This window comes from Xiphophorus hellerii, chromosome 13 (genome assembly GCF_003331165.1).
Source record: "Xiphophorus hellerii strain 12219 chromosome 13, Xiphophorus_hellerii-4.1, whole genome shotgun sequence".
NCBI lineage: Eukaryota > Metazoa > Chordata > Actinopteri > Cyprinodontiformes > Poeciliidae > Xiphophorus > Xiphophorus hellerii.
The window spans coordinates 5,031,391-5,056,089 of record NC_045684.1 but is presented as its reverse complement, the minus strand read 5'-3'; the positions used below and the strand labels follow the sequence as shown (position 1 = coordinate 5,056,089).

General features: G+C 36.6%; 1 protein-coding gene across 3 annotated transcripts in view; it reads left to right on the top strand.

The window, feature by feature from the left end:
• Positions 1–24,699, top strand: part of LOC116730663 (venom phosphodiesterase 2) — a 39,553-nt gene that overhangs the window by 3,784 nt on the left and 11,070 nt on the right. For 2 of the 3 annotated variants that reach the window (XM_032580024.1, XM_032580022.1), the window contains exons 4-22: positions 1,135–1,195; positions 1,632–1,729; positions 2,249–2,328; positions 4,620–4,739; positions 5,059–5,168; positions 7,700–7,765; positions 7,933–8,005; positions 11,676–11,784; positions 13,429–13,551; positions 15,049–15,080; positions 15,313–15,440; positions 16,365–16,434; positions 16,530–16,617; positions 16,765–16,937; positions 21,287–21,332; positions 21,623–21,789; positions 22,586–22,721; positions 23,470–23,547; positions 24,052–24,184. In XM_032580024.1, coding sequence (XP_032435915.1) covers positions 1,135–1,195; positions 1,632–1,729; positions 2,249–2,328; positions 4,620–4,739; positions 5,059–5,168; positions 7,700–7,765; positions 7,933–8,005; positions 11,676–11,784; positions 13,429–13,551; positions 15,049–15,080; positions 15,313–15,440; positions 16,365–16,434; positions 16,530–16,617; positions 16,765–16,937; positions 21,287–21,332; positions 21,623–21,789; positions 22,586–22,721; positions 23,470–23,547; positions 24,052–24,184 — 1,891 coding nt within the window. The remainder of the gene's footprint in view (positions 1–1,134; positions 1,196–1,631; positions 1,730–2,248; positions 2,329–4,619; positions 4,740–5,058; positions 5,169–7,699; positions 7,766–7,932; positions 8,006–11,675; positions 11,785–13,428; positions 13,552–15,048; positions 15,081–15,312; positions 15,441–16,364; positions 16,435–16,529; positions 16,618–16,764; positions 16,938–21,286; positions 21,333–21,622; positions 21,790–22,585; positions 22,722–23,469; positions 23,548–24,051; positions 24,185–24,699) is intronic. The other variant, XM_032580023.1, reaches the window with a different exon arrangement.

Here is a 24,699-nt window from a genome sequence, read left to right as displayed (position 1 = left end):
AACTTAATGAAAATGTCTGATAAAATGTTAGCTATTCAGTTCTGCACAATATTGCACTGAACAGCAGGCGTCTGTGCTCCACAACATCCTGCACAGACAGGGATCAGAGGAATCTCAAGACCCCTTCTAGTTCTACCAAAATGTGATTAAATAAATTAGGCAAGTATTACAAGAAAATACGCAACATTTTCACACAAGGTATTTCTGAAGCCTTTTGAATCTTCTGAAGCTCACAGTGAATAGGGGAAATGTGTACATTTGAGAGATTTAACAACTTCCAACTCTTCATACACCGGAATAGGCCTGGCCTGGGGATTTCTATGTTCAAATATACGTCAGTTTCTCATAAAGGAGTCAAAATGTGTCTCCACATGAGCTTGAAATGTTCGTAAGTTATTTTTTAAAGTCCAAGTCAAGTCTTATGATACAATTCTGAATTGACTCTCAAATTTTATTTCTACAACTTAAGTGCAACTCGAGTTGAAATCTCAAACGTGGGTCGTCATCTCTGAAATGAGCTAAGGTAATTGCATTTCTTACATCCAGTCCTCGTTTGTGGGATTTTATGAGAATGCTGAGATGGTGTCACCATGGAAATAAATGTGTGAGGGTACATTTCTGATGTCAGACTTGGACACAAGCAAGTTTACAAGGCGCAGTCCCTTCCAGAAAACAATAAAACAGCTGAGAGGTCTTTTAGGTTGATGTAATGATCTGCCAGAAACCTATTTATTGACGCTCTTGCAGAACTTACAAAAGGTTCAACAGGAAACAGTTCCATAGATGAGGTTAAAATGCCTAATTTCAGTTAAAACATTTACCCTTTTATGTGCATAAATAAGTGCACAGACATTGAGACATATATAGGGTTGCCTGTGAAAAGGTTGACTTCAAATTTCAGTTAAAATGTATTTGTCTCCAGTACGACCTCTCTGTACTGGAGAGTACAATGAACATTGAACAGATTGGGGGAAAGCCACAGAACCTCACAGGACAACTGAACTATTTTGTTCTTCTGTAGATCCATTAATTATCCATCATGAGAGGATGTGCCATACTGCACATAATACTGTGACATGCAGTTATAAAATACACACTCTCTTCAGTGCTGTTCATGTTTTCTATGTCCTGTAGGAGAAACAGAGTGGGTAGAGGACCAATGTGATGACTTGTCAGCTCCCAAATGTCCTGAAGGGTAAGCCGTTACACAAAAGTTGAGTAGTTTCACTTGGATTTTCTCAAAAATTAAATGTTTCATGTAAATGTGCATTTCTGATATGAAATGGTTCCAGCATACCTTCTTACATGGAATAACATTGATTGTTCTTTTACCAGTTTTGTAATGAGGTATTTACACAGTCAAAGCCATTACACCACTACAGCCAAATATTTTCAAAGATTATGTGCAAGAATATGGTTATAAAATGCTGCTACTGCATGCAAGTATTAAAAACCCTGGTAATGCTAGTGTTAAGTAGATGTTATCAACTCTGCGTGCATGTTTGCTTATATCCCTCTCTTATGTTGGATGTCAGCAGCTTTGCATCTTATCGGTTGGTTTATGTTAATTAATTGAAGTATCTCTTCTCCTGCTATTCAGTTTTATCATTTTTTCTTTTGTTTTCTCCTAGCTTTAAGCGACAGCCGCTGCTGCTGGTGTCTCTGGATGGACTAAGAGCTGAATACCTGCAGACATGGAGAGATCTTATTCCTGTCATGGACAAACTCAGTTAATATCAAGCACAATATTATATGTTCTGATTATCTACAACGAGAAAATGAAATACTGCATTTTCGTCTAATGAAGCAGTCTTTTAAATATCCTGACCTGTAAAACTTAGAAATGAATAGCACTTCCTCTTCCTGCCAGTCATGTTGATTCTGATTGTAAACAATGATCAAGAAAGTCGGATTTAACCCCGCAAGAGGAGTCATGATTTCCTATTAAACCTCTCATGAAGTCATAGTCAGTAACAAGTTCATTCTTGCATTTTACCTAAAATGACCCTTTCAGGAATCTGAACTAATGAGTTACAAGAACTTTTTAATTTCCCTTTGGGAGGAATTGAGTATTTTTGAATTGGATCGAATTTTCAGAACTTTTAATAATTATTGATCTGTTGCCATCCAGTGACAGCATGTAAACTCACATGAACATACTGACACACAAACCGGTTCCCTCATTCCAAAGAAGACTTTGACTGAATAACATGCCTCCACATTATTAAGTTCTGCATGTCATCTTCAGGAAGCTGTGGAACATCGACTTCCTACATGCAGGCAGCATTTCCAAGCAAGACTTTTCCTAATCACTACACAATTGTTACGGTAAAGACTCACAAAACTGCACTAACAAACCTACACACAAATTCATGTGCATCTCTAAAGGCCTGAACTTTGTGTGTGTATGGGAATAAAAACTACTCAAATTACTAAATTAAATCCATAATAACTTGTTTAAAGGATTTTATATTTTCATATAAAAGGTACAGTGTTTATAAAATACCTTTTAGGTCACAATATTTAATGCAAAATTACTTGGATATGTTCAATATGTTATATTCTAGTCAGTTGAAATATCTCTGCTCTGATAAAAAAATCCTGGAGATTTTCTGAATATGATCTCCATAGATTCCAGTTCAACAGCATCTCAACAAACTGATATAAACCAACACTCTTATCAGTGACTAGGGTTAATGATTATGGCAGATTTAGTCACACAACTGACAACAAAAACCATGCACATTTTTTAAAGTGTATATAAAATGTCATATTTTGACACTAAGACCAACATTGAATAGTACATAACTGGGAATGAAAAAAAAACTATTGTAGGTTTTCAACATTTGACCAGAGCACTGTCTTTCACTTTGCTGCTTTTCCTACATGACTTGTGGCAATAAATTATAAAAATATTTTATTCAACAAATTTAAGCTTTGTCTTAAATTTGTTAAGGTGAACAGTTTTCAATGAGAAATCTAAAGCTAGACTTTTTAAATAAAGTATCCCTGCTTTACATTTCTTTACAACTGTATACCTGATGGACAGGAATGCCACCAGGAATCTTGGGCCCCATGACCAAAAATTAAATTGGGCCCCCCCACGCAGCTGCTGTTACAATTTTTTGAGTCTATCTGACCCAACAAAAGCGTCACAATTTTAAAGGCTTGCAACTGCCTTACTTTCTTTGGTTCAACACTGATAACTAGCACAATATTTACTGCTCATGAATTTTACATCCAACAGTCCGCATACAGTATGCAAGTAGGCTGCTTAAATTTTTTCTATTGGTTTTAGCTAACTGAAATGTCTCTCCCCATGAGCAACAGTCAAAAGCAACGTGCAAAATACACATAAAGCAATCCAGACTTCTCAAAAAATGCTATGTAGTTGCATTTTATTCAAGCTGCAGTATGGAAAAATATGTTTTCTCCATATTTTTTAAAGCTGTCACCCTGCCGTGCCAGTTTGTTATGAGACAAGTAATCAGTGAAAACAATCGATCTCCTCCACCGCATCCCTGAATTACTATTGGCAGCTAAAGTAATGCAGCATTCTGGCCAAAACAACCAATCAGAACCAGGAGGAGGGTCTTAGTGCTGTCAATCAACTTCATTCACTCACTGCTAAATGTGCTAATGGTGGAGAAACAACATATCATTGAAGGAAAAATGTTTATCTGCCGTCATAGGTAGCTATGCTAACTAGACTGCATTCACAACAGGCTGCACTAGATACAGCATAGCACAGAGTGAAGGGGATGAAGGATGAGCAGCCACATGAGATTATGATTGACAGCACTGAAAATCTCCTGATACTGACTGGTTGTTTCTAGCACTTTGATAAAGCAGAGGAAATAGATTTTTCACAGATTATCTCTCATACCATACTATCACAACATATTGATAGTTTTAACAAATATGTGATTTTTTTTGTAAAAGTTACATACTGCAGCTTTAATTTCACTTAGGAGAGGGCAGGTCAGGAGGGATGTGGGCTAGAGTTGCTGCTGACTTACTCATCTGTTGTTAAGTGGTAAAAGGTACAAGGGACAAGTTAAATATATGAATATCTTGGTAATTTTTGTCCTTAATGTGTACCTAACCCCCAAATCATCTTGTTTGTGCTGATAAACTTTCTAAATATGTTTCTTAGGGTACTAGTTTTATGTTTCTGTGTCACAGGGGTTTAGTTGAACTTTACATAGAGGAAATACCATTATTTTCAGTTTTCTAACTTTTCCTTGATCTTGATTGAACTTTGTTGAACTTTCTAAGTTCTGAGTCAGAAAATTCCAGGCAATCTCATGGAAACTGCTTTTCCAAACCCACACAAGGGAATCCCGTGGTATCTCCTTTCACTGTTTTGCAACATCTTGATAGACTGCATTTTTTACTTGCACACCCATGACTTAACTTATGACAAGAGTAAATCATGAGTGTATTGTGGCAGTGCTAAAACACACCAGTAGATGCTGATTGAGTAAATCATTAAGGCATGACTAACATTTATTGGCAGGAGTTCAGTATTTATTTGTGCAGTTGGTATTTAAGAAAATGTTGGACAGAGTTTTATATCTCTCATTCTGTTTCTCATGTTACCCTCATTTCATGTTCAGGGTCTGTATCCAGAGTCCAACGGTCTGATTGACAACAATATGTACGATCCCGTGTTTAATGCCTCGTTCAGCCTGAGCAATGACGAGAAAAACAACCCAGCCTGGTACCTTGGACAACCTGTGAGTCCTTCTAAGTTTGACTCAGGCTCAGAATTTGGCTTTTATTGAATGATTATTTTTTTTGTTTGTTTTGTTCCAATTAAAACGTATGTCTTTATTGTTTTCCACTAGTGTATGTTCACATAGTTCTCCTTTAATTATAATCTTACATCGAGATATTGAGAAGAGCAAGAAGACACAGGAGATGAAAAGAAAAGGCTGGGGAAAAGTTTTCCTTTGGCTTGTTAATATCAAAATGAAAAATTGTTGTAGAAATTGGATTTGTAAAAATGATTTCTTCAGCTTTCAGTAAAATATCGTGTCCTGTTTCTCTCAACAGATTTGGAACACAGCTACACATCAAGGTCTGAAATCTGGGACCTTTTTCTGGCCAGGATCAGATGTCAAAATCAACGAAAGTTTCCCTGACATCTACAAGCCTTATGATGGGTAAGACGCAGATGCCATGTACTAAAATACAGAAAGAAAAGCTGTAGACAGTCTTATCAAACACAATCCTCTCGGTCCTAATTTCTGTAAAGAAGCAAAAGAGGATTTTATCTCTCTCAGCCTTACTGTAAGGTAGAGTCAGGATGATGTTTCATCTTTGCGTGGGAATGTCTGGAGCCTCAATGGATCAACAGATGTTAACCATATCAACTTAAGTCTTAACATTTTGGCCTTTGGAAACTCTAATACAGTCTGTTTATCATAAGTTGTTACACCTATAGCAGCTATTTACACTACATGTCTTTGTTTTTCTTAAGTTTTTTGACGTCAATGCATGGCAGATTTTTTTTCCCCAAGTAAGATAGGACTGACATTTGCTGGATCAAAACCAATGGAAAGTGTCATATATTAGTGGTATTTTTTACAGAAACCTGGATGGACTGTACTGCTTATAATACCAAACATTTTAAACAGGGTTTTAAAAAGTGTTTTGAGGCTACAAACATTATTGTAATTGAATTAAACTTTTTTCTGTTATGCACAGAACAAACATATTCTTTACCATTTGACCGAAACGTAATAAAGTTAAAGGCTTAAATATTTTACATGTGTTAGTTAAGGCAAGGTACTGCTCAAAAATAAAGACAATACTAAAATAACAAACCCTAAATCCTTTATTTGCTTCGTAGTAAAATGCATTGAGAACAAAATAGCATAAAAAAGATCAATGTAAATCAAAATGATTCTAAAATGGTTGTCTGGATTTAGAATCACACTCAAAATAAAAGTGGAAGACTGATCCGACTTTATAGGAAACTCCTCCAGACAAGTCAAAACGAGGCTCAGTAGTGTTTGTGGTCTCCGTGTGCCTGTATCACCTCTCTACAACACTTGGGCATGGTCCAGTCAAAGTCAATGCATATGGAATTGAAGTTCAGTGGTAAGACTTGAAATCTGCTGTTCAGATCAAATCCAGTCTTGAACTATCTCACAGAGAGCGCTGGGCAAAAATGTCTGCTTCAAGACTATGCTTCTCAATTAAATTCTACTTTGTGATGATTTTTTTTCCCCCACAAAAACCAAAGAATGCACAGTAAGGCTTATGGCAACATTTCCAACAATTCAAGAGATGTGACTATTTTTGCAAGTCACCGTAAATGGCTCCAGTGGACTTCAAGAACAGTTCAGAGTCATTTTATTTTTCAGATCATAAATCACGACACATGTATTCAGCTAAAAAGCAGATTTTCTGCCTATACAGAAAGAAGGAATTAACATAAATGCCCCAATAAACCAGCTTTAGGAGAACTTGACATTTGAGTCCTACCCTATTTGTTCAGAACAAGATGTTCCTGTTGGTGTTGGCTAATAACACATGGCAATGGTTGGAAGCCAAACCTACATTAATGAGGTAGTTGTGGTTCAAAGTGACATCACACTTTGAACAAATGGACAAAAAATATTTAAACAATCAAACTGTATTTTTATAACAGAAGAGCTCACAGCAATATTCAGAACCACAAATTGTTTAGGTGTCTGTGAGCAATGATTGTGGGGAGAAGCACAAGGTCTGGAAACAGAACTACTAATCGCAGTTTATACTGAAGAAGTTCAACAGTTGGAATGACTCAGCTGATAATAGGCCAAAATTAAAATCAGAGTTCTGGAGAAACATAAACAAAGCAGCATGAAGACCATTTACCAGAAAAAATAAATAAAAGGTCACTGAATAAGATAATTAAAACCTCAAGACACAGACAAACTGGTTCCACAGTTTAACTTTGAGTCAGATCAATCCAACTCCTTTCAGAACAATCCAATCATACAGCAAAACTCAAAACCAGTAACATCCAGTTTAGTTCTGCAAAAAATATAATACAATACCAGTTTCAGTTGATAATTTATTGCTAATTGGTCAAAAGTTATAGTATCTAAGGAATCTCTGTCAGTTGCATTGAATCTTTGATCGCAGTAACTACTAATTCTGAGCAAGCATGAAGCATCAGTGGAAAGGAAAGACTTCTCTTTAGCTTTAATAAACTCCTCCAGCCAGACCAGGTTCTTTATGACGGGCCATCTGCTACAGTTGGCTGAGTGTAAGGTGGAAAAGCAGGAAGATGCAGAGAAACAATTACACGCTGTGCCAGGGGCACTTTTTACAGGAACTCTGAGGCACAGCTAAATACGGAATTACATGTGCTTTGTAGAGAATTGATAAGCTATTTTGGCAAAGCAAAGGCAATAACCATAAAATCTGTAGAAGAATAAAAAAATTATAAATGGTGAATAACAGGAGAAATTGTTCTTGATAAAACTCAAAAGGAAAAAGGAAATGCCAAGCATTTGTCATCATTACAATCTACAATATCGAATTAATATTACATATTAATATTATTATTTTATTATTATTTCTAGTTTATTGATGAGCCTGAGTAAGAAAAAAATCACTAATAAAACATGGAAACCTCAAACTGCTGGTATAAATTATTGTTGGTAATAAATTGCTCTAATACATGATCTTTCTTTTTCAGAGATGTGCCGTTTGAAGAAAGAGTATTTACAATTCTGAAGTGGCTGCAGCTGCCAGATAACGAAAGGTTAGAATCAGCAGTGATATTTACTTCCAGATTAACACCTAAGTTATCAAAGTGAAATTATTAGATTTTATGTTACAGTAGAGTTTCTTTTCAGATTAACACTCTTAGATCATTGTTTTGAAATTATCATCAGATTTCTCATTTTAATATCAAAAACTGTCCGTCAGGCCTGATTTCTACACACTCTATCTGGAGGAACCTGATAAATCCGGGCACAACTTTGGTCCTGTCAGTGCACGGGTAAGGCCATTTCAGTTTATTGTCAGACAATAAGGAAGCAAAAGAGTCAGATAATCTTAGATGACCTGCATGCCCTTTTGAAGCTTCTCCTAAATGTACCTTCTGGTATCTCAAATTCCCCTAATCCACAATCATTCACAAACAATTTTATCATCATTATTTCTTTAATGCAACCTATCATAACTGATTATGAAAGGGTAAAAGTTTTTTTATTGAACAGTAAGTAAAGTGTAAAGTTCATTTATAGATTAGAATAGAACAGAACTTCTGGTGCAACAGCAGCAAAGTGACAGGCAATTAAACCAAGGTTAGAATGAAATACTGTATATATATATGTATACAGTATGTATACTGTATACATGCTGTATACAGTATACATACTGTATACTGTACAGTATATATAACATACTGTACAGTATGTTATATATATATAACATACTGTACAGTAATTGTACATTTTCAACATAAATTATGCAATTATTAAAAATAGTGCACTTCTCCTTCTCCAAAGGAATGGGCAACTGAGTAGGTTAAGTTAAATAATGTGCAAAATGTGCCAGTGTAATTGAGGATTACAAAAACAACAGATTATTTACAATCATACAATCACAATTATGTGGGCCGTGGGGGATCAAATACTCATTTCCATCAATTATATTCAAGTTATATATTCTTTTACTCCACTTTCAAATTAAACTGCTGTAGAAATAGAGTGTTCATGTCTCTGGGTGCAAACTTGCAGAAACAGTTTTAGGAATTAAGTGGAATTAAATAATTAACAGTTTAGGGGAAGAACTAAAGTGTCTAACCACTTCCAGTCACAGTTCATAAGAAGCCTATTCCAGCCCAGCTACATGTTGAATCCTCAAACTTTTCACCTCCATCAGGTGGTGAAAAGTTATCTAATGGGTCTCTCACTCAGAAGCTCACCTTGAACTCCTGCTAAACATTTCTAAACATCCATTCAGTCTTAGACACTAGCAAGCTAATTGCTTTCCCTATAAGGATCTAAGCTCATCTCTATTTTGACTTCAGAGTTAATTCTTTATATTGTTGCAAAACTTTGATTTAGAGTTGCCATCAAGAGGGAGAAAGGACCTTTCTTCCTCATTATGCAAAAAAAGTCAAAAGAATTTCATTTCCTGCAAGAAAAACTGTTAAAATCTTAAAGCTCGAGTTCATTGCCTCCTCAGAAAATTGGCAGGAATCCATTTAGACGACATACAGCATGACCACACAGGTGAACAAAAATAAAACTATGTATACTTGATGTTTGATAATATTTTGTGCCATTCACATTTTCCATTTACGTTTTTGTGTAGCTCTTGTTCAACAGAGTAGCATTTATAGAAACAATGAGCTCAGGTGCTGTTTACTCCTAGCGGTCCATTGCTGTTTATGAGCCATGTTTTCAACACCATAATCTGACTTTTAGTATATAAGGTTGTAAAGTTAAAAGCATTTAGAAAGCCACTCTAATGTAGACGCAAACTTTGGACTTGAGATTCGAAGTGAGGATGGAGGTGGTTTTGATAAACTAAAGTGAGTCATTCAGAGGAGGGAAAACAAACTGCATTTCAGAAAACTGAAACAGAAAAAGGCTAAAGGTAGTATCCCAAAATGGAAAGCATAACCAGATGTGGAAGAATACAAAGAACTACTATTCAAAAGGATCAAAGAAAACCCAAAAGAGGTCAAGACTGAACCAAAAATAAGCTAAAAATAATAGAAATTATGATAAACTTTACAGTATAAACTAGAAACCCACTTATGTAAATAAGTCACACTGATTAAATAAGTGGGGTTGGCTAAGCCAAGGTCTCTAGTAGCAATATAATAATTATGATTCTATGTACAGAAGAAAGAAGAAATGGATTTTTCAGCCATATATGTACACCTCTATCCAATAGAAAGAGCCCTGCAGAAGATGATGATAGGAGCTGAATGGGTTATCAGACTGTCTCCATCTTCTGTCTAGAGTCTGTTTCAGAGTCACTGCAGGAAAATAACAATTATTTCCCCTTAATCCTCAAAGAAGTGAAACCTACACTGAGAATACATATTAAAGAAGAATCAAGCTGGAAGTACGTCATCTGTGTGCTTTGGCAGGAGGTGACTACCAGCTGATAAAACATGAACATCCTGTTTCTACAAAATATGCCTCTTTAGGTGATGAGTTTGACCAGTGGTCATAAAGCGGATGCGAGTGGGAGGAAAACGGACAATTCCTCTAGCTGTGTTTCATTTTTGATAAAAAAAACACTGTGACATGTTTTTGAAGAAAACAAACTGCAGATTACTCAGCGGAAGTTTGAAGTCTGCACAAACCAGACTGGAATTGGATATTTTAAATATATGTAATTTCCCAAGGCTTAAACAGTATAATTTCCTCCTCCATTAGATATTTCAACAACGGAATTATTGTGGATTATGTAGTTATTTTTCCCTACTGTTTCTCTCTTTTACGGATAAAGGTGGGGAATTACAGCACCAGTGGGCAGTTTATGTTCACTCATTATGTCAACAATTTTAGGCACTTTGAATAAATGCATGTTGCACCTCAACCACATGTTTTTCTTAGAAATTAACAAACTTCAGGAATAATTGTAGCTTCATATTTGACTACTGTTTTTGAAAAAAAAATGTAGATAAACTGGTTGGTTTCACAGCATGGATGAGGCATATAAACCAGGTCTAACAATGTTCACAAGGGTGTTTAGCATAAAATCGGTAGGAAACCAGTTATGATTTGTTTGGGATTGTTTTTCATCTGTCTAAGGTAACTGTTTTCATATTTTACCCATCCACCTGTTGAGGGGTAGTTATTTTCTCTATCAGCATCTCTGCCAATCCGGCTGACAATGTGTTTGGCTTTGAATTTTACTCAAGCCCAAACATATAAATTTTAGAGAACTCACTTCTTTTTTTGTTTGCACCTTCTCACTTTGTTTAATTTAAATTTTCCTCACTGTGGAGATATGGTTATTGACACATTTCCCATCAGTTTCCAGTTCAAGGTAGGATTGAACTTTGGTGGATTCTTGATTGCTCCAGTACACAAATTGACAGTGATCTGAAAACAAACTAGTTTTAAAATAGATAAAGCAGACTAACAATAAGCTTCTGGGTTGCCTTCCCAAATATCTAACATCGACCATATTGAAAATATGCCAACTTGCTTAAAGTTCGAAGACAACCAAATGATCAGTTATACCTAAAACAAAATGTATACATTCTTCTTGATTGAGTGCAATGATTACACAATATGCAACTTAAATCATTTTTAATTTCCAGAATTGGATTTACAATTATGAATTCACTGTTGATTAGATAATATAAAAATACAACAAAACTTTAACTTCCAAAAATGTAAATTCATTGCACCTGAGTTTACACAATGCTGAATGTATTTTGCTCAATTGTGTGTGAACATGCTTAAATTTTCAAATATCAGTATATTTATGGATAGTTATGAATGTTTGTGAGCAACAGATGACTCCAGAATCTCCTCTGGATTATTATCACTTAACCAAACTTAGTTTTGGAGCCAACAAAAATTCTGTCTGGGTATTAGACCAACTGTTTCCCTTTAACATTATTTAATTATTTTATGCCATTTTCTGCAGAAAAAAAAATCCATTTGCCAAATGTTTTCATTGTTCTATTGCAGATAAGCACAGCAATCCAGGGAGTGGATAAAATAATGGGTCAGCTCATGAATGGCCTCAAGCAAATTGACCTGCATCGCTGTCTCAACATCATTGTTGTTGCTGATCATGGTAACTCAGAACATACTGCACAAAAAGATGTATTGAACTTTATTTCAGATGAACATTACTCTTTAGTGCCTGTGGACCCAGTCAGTGTTTTGAGCCAGAGAAATATTTTGTCTGTAGTTGTAATTTGTTTCTCTCTGAGGAACACTAAAGAGAAATCACAGTTGAGTCTTAAAAACTAGTCACGAATCTGCCAAACGTCTAAGGAAACATAAATCCACCGCATTTCTTTTGTTTGAATGCAACCTTCATTCAGTCAAGATGCTTTTTTTTTCTTTTTCCTTTGGTTCTGCTCCCCTCCAAGTTGCACGGTGAAGGAACCAAAAGTCTGAAAACATCAAAATGTCTGACAAGTCAAGAGCTATTTCATTTGTTTCTTTCTTTAGTTGTTTATTTTAATCAGACAGTTTTTGGATTAAAACTCTCCTCTTTTCCGTGTGTATCTGAGGCTCTGCCTCCAGTTTCTGCAAGTTGTCAAAGCACAAACACATAAATATGACCATAATAAGAAAACTGCTAAAGCTGTTTTCCTACCAAATAAAACCCTGTGTATTCATATTAAGTGCTCAGGAGATACAAACAAACCTTGAAGATGATAAATGCAGACAGCTTGGCGTCCTGCCTGTGTGTTCATGTGGCTGGAGTACAGTCTGTCTCCAAGTTCTCAGCTTACTAATGGATAAGTGCTCGTCATTATACATCACCCTTTAATGTACTGCAGTTGTGCCAATCCAACTCAGAAGACATTGTTAACTGGATTACTGTGCTATATAGCAGTGAAAAGCTCTTGTTTGAAAGGTTGGGTTCTGGAAAAAAACACAGCAGAAAACCTCAATCTTATGTTCCTTCAGCCTTTAACACTAAATGCAATTTATTACCCTTTATGTTAAAAAAGTGCATACAGAAAGTAGTAGATTCATTAAAATATTATTTTATTTCAACAATAATATTAAAAGCAGAAACTAATATGACATAGAGTCTAGGCAAGAGATGTCTGAAGTTATCTGTAGATCAGCACTAGATAAAGACAAGGAAAGCAACAGTTGTAGTTCATGTCCTGGAAGTCTCTGTGGTGGCTGTGGGAAGTCTGACTCCAGAGCAATCTCCCTGCAAAACTCGTAATCTGCTTCCCAAAATCTTGAGGCTCCACTTATCCCTGTTGCTTGTGAATTTTTTTTCCGACAACATTTTGCTGAATTTTGGATTAACATGCTTAGATCCATGCTTTGTGAAGAGCCAGCTTTTTTTAAATTTTTTTTTTTTAGCAATGTCGTATTGGAGTTCACCTTTTTAAGAGGGTGACAATGAGAGAGTGTTGAGCAACAGTCAAATCAACAGTATTTCAATTGATTATGTAGTATAACTTGTCATGTCTGTATTAATATTTTTTTTTATTTGGCCTTCTGTAATGTTGTAATATTCTGAGAACTGGCGTTTGAGTTATTAAAATTTATAGAAATAGGCAGTTAAAATATATCAATGTGTGTAATGAATCCAGGTGATTGTGTTTCACCTTTTGACTCTTAGGTTTTTAAAATAAATTAACCTTTAAGTTACACTTATTTTTTAGATGCAATGTGTTCTAGTTTTTAGCACATATCAGTAGTTCTGTGATGCACTTTATTGCAAGAGTCCAATGCTTTGCAGGTATGGAGGAGATCAGCTGTGACAGAAAGGAGGTGATGAAGGAGCTGGTGGGAGATATCAGTAATTATTTTGTGAACGAGGGGCCATTTGGACGCATCAGAGCCAGGAATGAAGACTTTGTGTGTAAGTAGATGTGTTACTGTAATAGAGATCATTGGAACATGCTTTAGGCCTTGCTCATCACAATTACTGAGTAGGTATCAGTGCAGGAAGAACAATGATGTTTATCTCTCACTTTGTGGAAAAAGTGTGGGCCTGTTTGGGTTTCAGAGGGAGGAAACCACAAAATTATCTCGACTTTGATGAATTATATTCAACCTCTAAACAGCTGCACAATGCATCTGAGCAACAAAGAAATCCATTCAAGAGCATGGATGTAACAGATATGATATAATCTGTCAACGACCTTGATAGCTCCAGTATTACAGAGCGCTCTTCTCACGAAATTCAGATTTGGTTCATTCTTCTCCATGGAACACTCCTATCATTTATGTCAAGAGGAAGAGTGATAGCATACAGTTAGACATGACAATAAAAGCCCACACATCAGTGATGTTTCATCAAGGGTAGAGAAATATCTGCTGTAAATGGAAACGAGACTCCCTCTGAGTGTACACATTGCAACTAATTTTAGGTTTTCTTGTGGACCATAAACTGATTGCAATGAATTCTAGAGAAAAGAAAAAGATATTACAGTAACACAAGATTAGACTTTAAGCATAATCCACAGTACGCCTTTAGAATTAACATTACATTATTCTCATGAAAACTAAATAGTAGTAGTAGTGTAAAGTTGAGTTTTAGGTCATAACCTAGCTCTGGATATATAGTCAATAAGGATGTTGATTACAAATATACTAGACCCAGAAACACACGTATTCATAGATTTTTACATGGAATTTGACTCCAAATTATTTGTTCATGTAATATATCTAACAAATTTTAAAGAAAATCTCTCTTGGCAAGCTGAAATACCTGGACACAATGCAACTTAACACAATATTGACTGGTGTTTGCAGAGCAGCCAATCCAGAAGCACCATCATTTTACTTGCTGCTGATTGGTTGCACCCCAAAGAGTGGAGATAAGGAGCACCATTGACATTAATACCTGCGGTACTATGCGCATCAAGCATTTTAGTGTTTGAACAATTAAAATAGGCAGTTATAAATGTTTTGGGAAGGGGTCTAAAGTATTTGCAGATTTCACGTGTCTCTGACTGTAAGATATTTATACAGCTGGTTATCATAGTCAATTTTTAAAACAATTCCCTAGAATCTCAGTTTGTTTCTTTTTTTAAAATCATTTTTAAGATCACACACAGATGGCATGTGCAAATAGTTCAGTTTTAAAATTATTTAATTTTTACTAAAGGAGAATGTTATCCACACAAACCTGGCTCCATGCAAAAAAAAAAACAAACAAAAAAAAAACCTCTATTGTGGTAATAATGGTAATGTGCAACAAATTAAAATTACAGCATGAAAAACTACAACTAGTGGTAAAATATTATGATACTTATTGTACAGATTGGCTCCTAATGCAGTTAAATGTAATTGGAAGTTTGTTATTCAGCGTATGAATAATTCTGAAATGACTAACATGTTTCTTCCTTAACAGTGGACTCTGCTGGACTTGTTGCTAATATGAGTGTAAGTATTTACATCAACAATACTCTGAATAATTACTACATGGGTGGAGAAAAGTATTACTTTTCTGACAGATTAGTTTAGGACTTTAAGGTTTACATTTAAATGCAAACATTTTTAAAATTACCTCCCATGCGTAAAGCGTAAAGTTACGTTTTCAGAAATTAGCAGATAATATCTATTTAAAAAGTGATATTTATTATAAAATCAGTATTTTTGCTTTTGGTAATCTAAGTGCAAGAAGCCGGACCAGAAGATCACACCGTACTTGAAGTCCAACCTACCAAAGCGGCTCCACTACGCTAACAGTCGACGTATTGAAGATGTCATTGTCCTGGTGGAGCCAAAATGGCAGTTTGAGAGGTATTCATTGATTACTTGCAGTTAGTGTATCCTGACTGTAATAAACAATTTTGGCTTACATTTTTGTGTAGAAATCCATCTTATGTCAAAACCTTCTGTCATGTGTTTATTTTTTTTTCTTTTTACATTTTCAACTACGTATCACTTAAGATGTTTCTGACCCTCGTTAACAACAAATAATCAAAAGGGATTTTCTTTCATGTTCAGTTCGTTTGAAATCTAAAGAAATTGTTATTTACCTACCAGCAGGAGGCTTTGATTGTTAAATAAAATAAATCAACTGACCTAAAAGAATGAACAACAAAATAATGTGCAAATTATAAAAGCGTCACAATTAGAATAGAATTTACTTTATTGAGATTACATTTTTAAATCTGATATTTAAGCATTTTTGCATGCTTAAATAATTATTATATTGTTATTATCATTATTTATTTTTCAAAAATATGACTCCTATACATTATATTGTATTTACATGTATAAATGGATAGAGAAAGTTAAAGAAGGGCCATCTCTGTGTACAAAGCCATCAAAATCAGACAGATTCACCAAAGAGCAGACAAATAATGCTCTTTGGTGAAGAGCAGACATAAAAGAAGACATTTATAACAGTTCTCATGTCAAGAGAGCCTTTAGTTTTCATAACTGTGGAACCATTTTAACATATTTTTATCATAGTATTATTCATTCAGGAAATTATTCATCCCTTGAAAAAGAGCACAATTTCTCCTGATAATCAAAGAAAGACTGGAAGGCAATGATTAAACAAGCAGCTATTTGGTCTTGTTATTTTGTGGTTATTACCATAGCTTGATTCTTGCAATACTATTGAGATTTAGTCACTGCTTCACATAGCTGTTGATTTTTCTACCTAATGCATGACTGGAAGCAGAAATGTAGAAAAATATTTTTTTTCCCCCACAGATTTTCAGGATCACTTTCATTCTGCTCAGGTGGGAATCATGGCTATGACAACGATGTTGAGAGCATGCATGTAAGTAAAGAGTTATCCTCCATTTTGGAAATCTGCCCAACTGACTTACAATTCATAGCAAATACAAAAGAACTGACTTTTTTCTTTTTTTACAGGCAATGTTTCTCAGCTACGGACCAAAGTTTCAGCAAAACACCACGATTGAACCCTTTGCTAACATTGAGCTCTACAACTTAATGTGTGGTGAGTGTTTTATGTCTGAAAGAAAAAATGTGATCAATAAAATTAAACCCAAATGTTAACTCTAAATCTAAAATTTAAACAGTTATTGTAAAAATTATTGTCTTGAAAAGCTAAGAAACACTAAAGAATTTTTTTCCACATTCCCAGACGTGCTAGAGATCTCTCCATATGACAACAACGGGACACATGGCAGCATGAATCATGTTCTTAGGAAGACATTTTACAACCCAACTCACCCTGCGGAACAAAGTGAGCCAACTCAGTGCCCATTCATCAGTCTAACTCCTGAAGATGCCCTGGGATGCAAATGCCCAGACATGGTGAGTATCATTTCATGGTTTCATGTTATAAAAATTACCCACTGTTAGTCTAGGGTGAGAGGAAAGAACAGATTTCTCTTCATTTTTGAAAAACTAAAAACAAAGCAATATTTAACTGTTCAAAAGTAAATTCACTTTACGCCAAATCAAAATGCAAACAACAATTAGCAGATTAAAGAAATTGTAGAATCATTTTAATCTTAAAAATGGCTTGCTTCTGTTTCTGTGCTCTTACTTGTCTGATGCGACCCGCATGGTTAAATATGTAGTCTCACAAATCGTTGCTACAATGAGTGGCAGTTTGGTTTTAATTTTATTTACTGATTTGTTTTTTTTTTTCAAAGACTAAAATAATCCAAACTGTAAGACAGATGCCAAAAACACTATTTGGAAAAATAGTAAAGATTTCTTTTATTTTTGAATCTGTATAGAATCTAAATCAACCCACGGTGTCGTTGCTTTTAAACAAATAAATAAATTTAAAAAGTGTGTTTCATTTCTGAGGTCTTTAAGCTGGTCTCTGTAATCGTCACACCAGGAAGTTCTTTTGACCAGAATGCACCCCGCATTCTGCACCCAGGGAAGAGAGACTGGCGACAGGTCTCACTCTCATGAAGTAAATGGAGAAAATGTGATGCACATTTAGGTAAAGTTCCCAGTGTACATTGTTCTTTTTAAATGAACAATGTTATGAACTACTTATTTTGGAGAAGCGGAACTTGTCGTTCCTTCACATGGTTTTGCGGCACAGCAACCCCGCTGCAATCCACAGCTACGCAGAGGTCTCCCTCTCCCTGTGGAGAACAAACACACTCACTAAAAGCGGTGTTATGGATTTTGCGTTAAATGAATGAACTTCAACAGCTGTGCATTCCATGTGACCCTCCACGGAAATTCTGCACCCTGCATACGACAGTGGAGAGAGGCACGGTGGAAGCGTCAAGTGAGCCCTGCTGTCGTAAACGCGCATTGTTTTCCAGGAGTTGTAGTTTCAAGCTTCGGGGGTGGGCGGGTATCTCCACGCGTCAGGCCCGTCTTGTTTTGTCCCGGTTTCTGTCTTCTGCCTCCGTCCGTGCGACCAGGAGTTTATGTCCTGAATGTTTTAGCTTTGCTGATCTGTTTCATATCTGATCGGCCAGGGCACATCCACATCTCAGGTAATTGTTCATGTGCAAACGTTTTTAAAAAGTAAAAACCATGTAATATGGATGTCCAATAACGAAGACCATAAATAAAAAAATATAGAAATCACACACATTAAAAACAACTTAATAGAAAATATCCACTTCCAGTCCCTTCACTTCAAACACATAAAATCTCACCAAGTATTTTTGTCTAGTTTCGAATGCAAATGTCTTATGCGTTTGAAATAAGACAAAACTAACTTTCAAGTAACTTTTCAGAAAACTGTAGGAGCTTGTTATAAGTCAATAGTTTCTTAATATTGATTTTAAAAAGCAATAGTTCCACTGGCAGATTCTTTCAAATTTAGTAAAAACATTTTCCCACCATATAAGTGAAATAATCTGCCAGTGGAACTCAAACTTTTTCATCAATATCGAGGAGATATTTACTTAAAACAAGATCTTATAACTATATCCTACTAAAAAGTAACTTGTAAATTAGTCTTGTCTTGTTTCAAGTGTATGAAGATATTCATACCAGAAAAGAGACAAAAAACTTATTTTTACAGTGTGGTGATTCTTACCCCCAAGTAAAATCCAGTACAGTCAACATAGAAGTCCACAAATTAGTGGGCACTAATTATACAAAAATGACACTAATTACACAAAACAATCATTTGTATCAAATGCTTTGTGAAGGAAACATCTGAACATATTCTATCATAAAGGAAAAGAACACACAAGTTGAAAGCAGGAGTAGGTTAGAAAACAATATCTCAAGCTTTGCAAATCTCTCAGAAGTAGAAAATCGTCTGAAAATAGACAATGAAGTACAGTAAATACAAACTTATTCATCAATGATGAATCATTACATCATTTTTCATTACATCAGTTTTCCTGATGCATGGGAAACTATACAATCAGCCTTTTCAGACGTTTACCTGAGTCATGAAGCACATGACTATGGTAACAGGACAAAACAAACATAGGAGTGTGAGCCTTGACCAGAAAAAGAAAGTCTACATGTTCCAGACTGTGGGTCAAGATGTCATAATGTTTGCCTCTGCAAGTTTCCAAACACACCTTAAAATGTTATGAATTTCTTCCACATCTTTCTTCATCTCTCAAACCTGACAAAAACCCAGTATATAGTAAAATAAAGTAGAAACTATTTTGAGAAAGCTCTGCCAAGTTTGGATGGAACTAAATCCAGGTTTTGTGGGAGTCTTTTGATAATGGTTGCATGGAAGCTCTGGAGTATTTAAAATATCATAATGAAACCCAATTACCCAAGGCAGTCTCACCAATTCCATTGAAATTTATGCACATTACATGTAATTTCCAACCATTTGAGTTTAACATTTTTTTCTCCTTTTTATTCAAATGACTGAAAATACACCTACAACTTCCAGCACCTAAAATGAATGTGATACTTTTAAGATAACAAACTCTTTTTTCTGGAAACAGCTGGCAGTGGAACTGAATAAACCCTCAGTATTACAGTAGCTACTTTGTTTGTGGACAGTTAGTCATATCTGAATGAATCTTGGCTCAGAAACGGTGCTTTTATAGAGAACAGCTGGAAATCATATGGTTCACAACTGGATAAAACTGAAAAGAAGGAAACTCATTTTGGAATACCTTCTGTCTTTCATCATTGCCAAAACAGCTGGCTCATCAAAACCTCAGTGCTTCCATCCATCCATCCATCCATCTTCTTCCGCTTATCCGAGGTCGGGTCGCGGGGGTAGCAGCTTCAGAAGGGAGGCCCAGACTTCCCTCTCCCCAGCCACTTCTTCTAGCTCCTCCGGGGGAATCCCGAGGCGTTCCCAGGCCAGCCGAGAGACATAGTCCCTCCAGCGTGTCCTGGGTCTTCCCCGGGGCCTCCTCCCGGTGGGACGTGCCCGGAACACCTCACCAGGGAGGCGTCCAGGAGGCATCCTGACCAGATGCCCGAGCCACCTCAACTGGCTCCTCTCGATGTGAAGGAGCAGCGGCTCTACTCTGAGTCCCTCCCGGATGACTGAGCTTCTCACCCTATCTCTAAGGGAGAGCCCAGCCACCCTACGGAGAAAACCCATTTCGGCCGCTTGTATCCGCGATCTCGTTCTTTCGGTCATGACCCAAAGCTCATGACCATAGATGAGGGTGGGAACGTAGATCGACCGGTAAATCGAGAGCTTCGCTTTTTGGCTCAGCTCTCTCTTCACCACGACGGACCGGTACAGCGCCCGCTTGACAGCAGACGCTGCGCCAATCCGCCTGTCGATCTCCCGCTCCCTTCTTCCCCCATTCGTGAACAAGATCCCGAGATACTTAAACTCCTCCACTTGGGGCAGGACACCCCCCCTGACCCGGAGAAGGCACTCTACCCTTTTCCGGCTCAAGACCATGGCCTCGGATTTGGAGGCACTGATCCCCATCCCGGCCGCTTCACACTCGGCTGCGAACCGCTCCAGCGAGAGCTGCAGATCACGATCTGATGAAGCCAAAAGGACCACATCGTCTGCGAAAAGCAGAGATGAGATCCTAAGGCCACCAAATCGGATCCCCTCAACACCTTGGCTGCGCCTAGAAATTCTGTCCATGAAAGTGATGAACAGAATCGGTGACAAAGGGCAGCCCTGGCGGAGTCCAACTCTCACTGGAAACGAGCCCGACTTACTGCCGGCAATGCGGACCAGACTCTGACACCGGTCATACAGGGACCTGACAGCCCGTATCAAAGGGCCCGGTACCCCATACTCCCGGAGAACCCCCCACAGGGCTCCCCGAGGGACACGGTCGAACGCCTTCTCCAAGTCCACAAAACACATGTAGACTGGTTGGGCGAACTCCCATGCACCCTCCAGGACCCTGCCGAGGGTGTAGAGCTGGTCCAGCGTTCCACGACCAGGACGAAAACCACACTGCTCTTCCTGAATCCGAGGTTCGACTATCCGACGGACCCTCCTCTCCAGGACCCCTCAGTGCTTCCATTTTACATTATGCAATTCACTCTGTAAGCAGTATTTACTTTATTTGTCAAATTTAGCACAATAAAATGAGAATATGTATAACTGTCCTGCAAACATACAGCTGTCTTATCTCTGAACATCTTCAGCTTGTGTTCTTTGTGTTGTGAAAACATTGCATTTCTTTCCGTAATAGTTGTCAAATCATTTACATTGTGCTGTAACAGAGATGTTTAAAACTTAACTAACTTCATTCTGTTTCCATTTGTAGACTGAGCATGAACTTAACAGCCGTTTGAACTTGACTTTAGAGGAAAGTAAGTGGCTTTGACAAGTCTTTGTTCAATCAATTCTGTAAATATTAAAATTAAGCACTTAGTATGTATCTAATAAATAAGTACTCCATTTATTATTATTATTATTATTATTGTTATTATTATTACATTCACTTAAAATTGCATATCTAGGAACTAGGAATTTTCCAACTTGCACAAAATGCTGCCAGATTAAATTAGCTGATGAGTCATTAAGCAATCAACAGCATTTCTGTCTAAACATTTGGTTTACCAGGCAAATAATCATAAGACTTGCATATGCCCTCTTTTAGAATCTGCTTCAGAAAGGAAGCACATGATGTTTGGTCGTCCCCAAATGCTGCAGCCTGACAGCAGTTATTGCATCCTCCACCAAGAAGGATTCATCAGCGGCTACAGCCATGAAGTCCTCATGCCTCTCTGGAGCTCATTCACCATCGACCAACCTGTGAGTGTTTTGGTGAGCATGGAAAGTGGCAGAAAAGACACAATTTAATAAATGCTGCAGTTTTAAAGGTTCAAACCCACTGCATGCTTAATTTAAACTAAATCTCATCTGGATGCCTAACCTGCTTTAAAAAACAATCTTATTTATTAAGCAGCTTTTATCAAAACACTGTTTCAGGACATTTCTGCTGACTTGACATAGATGTGATCATTTCATTCTTATGTGATTCATATATAGGAGTAAAAACAAGCTTATATATATTGCTGAGCTGAATAAATTATTGAAGAAAAAGCTGTGCAACTACCACCCTCCCTCAAACTGACCATGGGGAGGAGAGGAAATTCTGTAAGTCTCAAGGCTTTGAAACCTCACACGTTTAAAAAGTTCTTGAGTTCAGACCACTTGAGCCCAGACTTCAGACCACCTAGGAACAAGAAATTTTACCCACTTTATTATTTTACCACTAAAAGATTTACAGTCATTTGATGTTTTTTAATCACCATTTTATGTTTATTTTCTTAGGAATCGTGTAAGCATACCTGTAAAGTCTCCTGTTTTGGCCGGGAAACTACCATATTTTACCCCTCTGTCTCAGTGTGCGTCCATCTCCCATATTAGCATTTTCCCAAAAATTACCCATCCTCATATCCTTCTCCTCACTAGCGGATGGATAAATAATTCCCTTATTCTCAAGTCCAAAATTTGACTATTATTAAAAGCATTAATTCAAGGGTAAACTATTGATTTGAACTTGTTTTTGGGTTTGATTTGTTTAAATGACTAAAGTATAACTTTTCCCTTTCTTTAGACCAACTTGGACCCATTACCACCAGTAATATCCAACTGTTTGAGGGCTGATGTGAGATTGCCAGAACACCAGAGCCCCAGATGTGATCAGTTTGAAGCTGCTATCCATGTGACTCATGCCTTCCTGTACCCACCTAGTATGTATAAAAAACTATTAGAAAAAAAGCTGTGCTTCATTACATATAAGCCACACTATGAAAACCACTGTCAAAAACCATTATATATTTTACTTCCACAACTCTCACAGGGCCAAATACCTAGTAGTCATTAGTGCCTGCTTAGAATACCTTAAGGATGAAATAGCTTAATTAGTGGTTTTTGAGCATTTTCAACCCAGTAGGAGTTGACATCTTAAACCTTCAGCCCTCAATTAGCTGCACTGGTCTGGCACACAATTTGGAAAATTTAAAATTCCCATCATGGTGAATGAATAATTATAGAAAAATTAACCAATTAGGATAAAGAGCTGTTGTGAGGATTTACGTTTCTGTGCTTTTTTTTGTTTTGTTAATTTAATTCCCCATCTTAGTGTCTTTTCCTTAATTGTCTCCAGCTGTCCCTTGTTACTCTGATTATTCATCTGTGTATTTATACTCACCTGTGTCTGTGTTTCCCTGTCGATCCTAGTTGTTATTGTATCCTTTAGTCATGTGACTTCCCAGTGCTACCAGTGTGTTTGAGTTCCTAGCCTCATCATTCACTTGTGCTGCCAGGATTTTCTGTTCTCCTTCGAGCTTATCATTAAAATTGTCATTTCTCACAACAACCTGGGTGAACCGCTATCAATCCTCACCTCCAAGCCACCATTTCATGACAGCTGTAATGTTCAACATTAGATATGAAACATTAGAAGCAAAGTGATTGCTTATTTTTATGTTTTTACAGATCTGAATATAACAGTGCAACAGCAGTACGATGCCTTAATAATGAGCAATGTTGCCCCGATGTACCCTGCATTTAAGAGTAAGTTTGGGTTTATCTCTTCTAAGCCAGAAATAACAGGTTTTCTTCTAAAAGCATTATATTAAGTTAGTTTTTACTCTACACGTCAAAGTCTACAAAACCTTGTTAAATTGCCAGGGTTTGGTGATTATAAAAAATTAAAAAAGAAAGTATTTCTCAATTTTTTCTGCCTTTAATGTGACAATTATAGTGAAAGCCGTAATTCTCCACTCGTGAAAATAAGTCTGTTGGCTTCTTGGCACTCAGAAAGTAATTTTGAGTCAAAAAGGTTGGATAGAATATGATGAAAAAAAAGAAAAGTTGACCTTTAGTTTGTGATTGAGGGCATGTATGAACTAAAGAACAATTTTCGTCCCCAATCAAACTGAGTCTCCCAAATTATCATGTGTGAAAACACCCTAATTAATCTCGGCTCATTTTTTACCTCACAAAACCCAGGCAATTGACAAAAGACTTTATATCCACTTTACTTGCGTTTATTTGAACATGTTCTTTTTTTCTCAGGGATTTGGGATTACCTCCACAACACTTTGCTAAAGAAATATGCTTCCATATACAATGGCATTAATGTGGTGACTGGACCAGTCTTTGATTACAATTATGATGGCCGATATGACACTACAGAGCAGATACAGCAGTAAGTGTCATTTCTGTAATTGGGTGTATCATCTTAAATCAGTTTTAAAGCTGTACTAAACTGAAAACCCCTGCTTTTTTTCTTATTTTTTATTGCAATGACATATTTGTAAAACATGTCTCATTTACTTGAAAATGATTAAATAAAATAAATTGATTTGGGGAACAGAATGTTCCAAATGCAGACGAAAATGCACTTTTATATTGGACTGTTTGTCATGAAACCAGCCAGCTGTGCCGTCATGGGTTTGATCAGATGAAATGTGGTATGCATTCACACGGATAGGAATTATGCTGGCCTTGAACAACATGAGAGTCCTTTTGAAATGATTCTGGTGTTTTCTTTAATGTTTACAGCTAAATATGACCAAAGAATCTGTAGTATGTCTTATGTAGATACAATCACATTCTATTTTTTTCATTTCCATCAGTACTGAGGTAACTGTTTAAGTAAATCAGTCTTAGCAATCTTGTTTGTGCTGGATTTGGTATCTAATGACATGCTTATCAACAAGT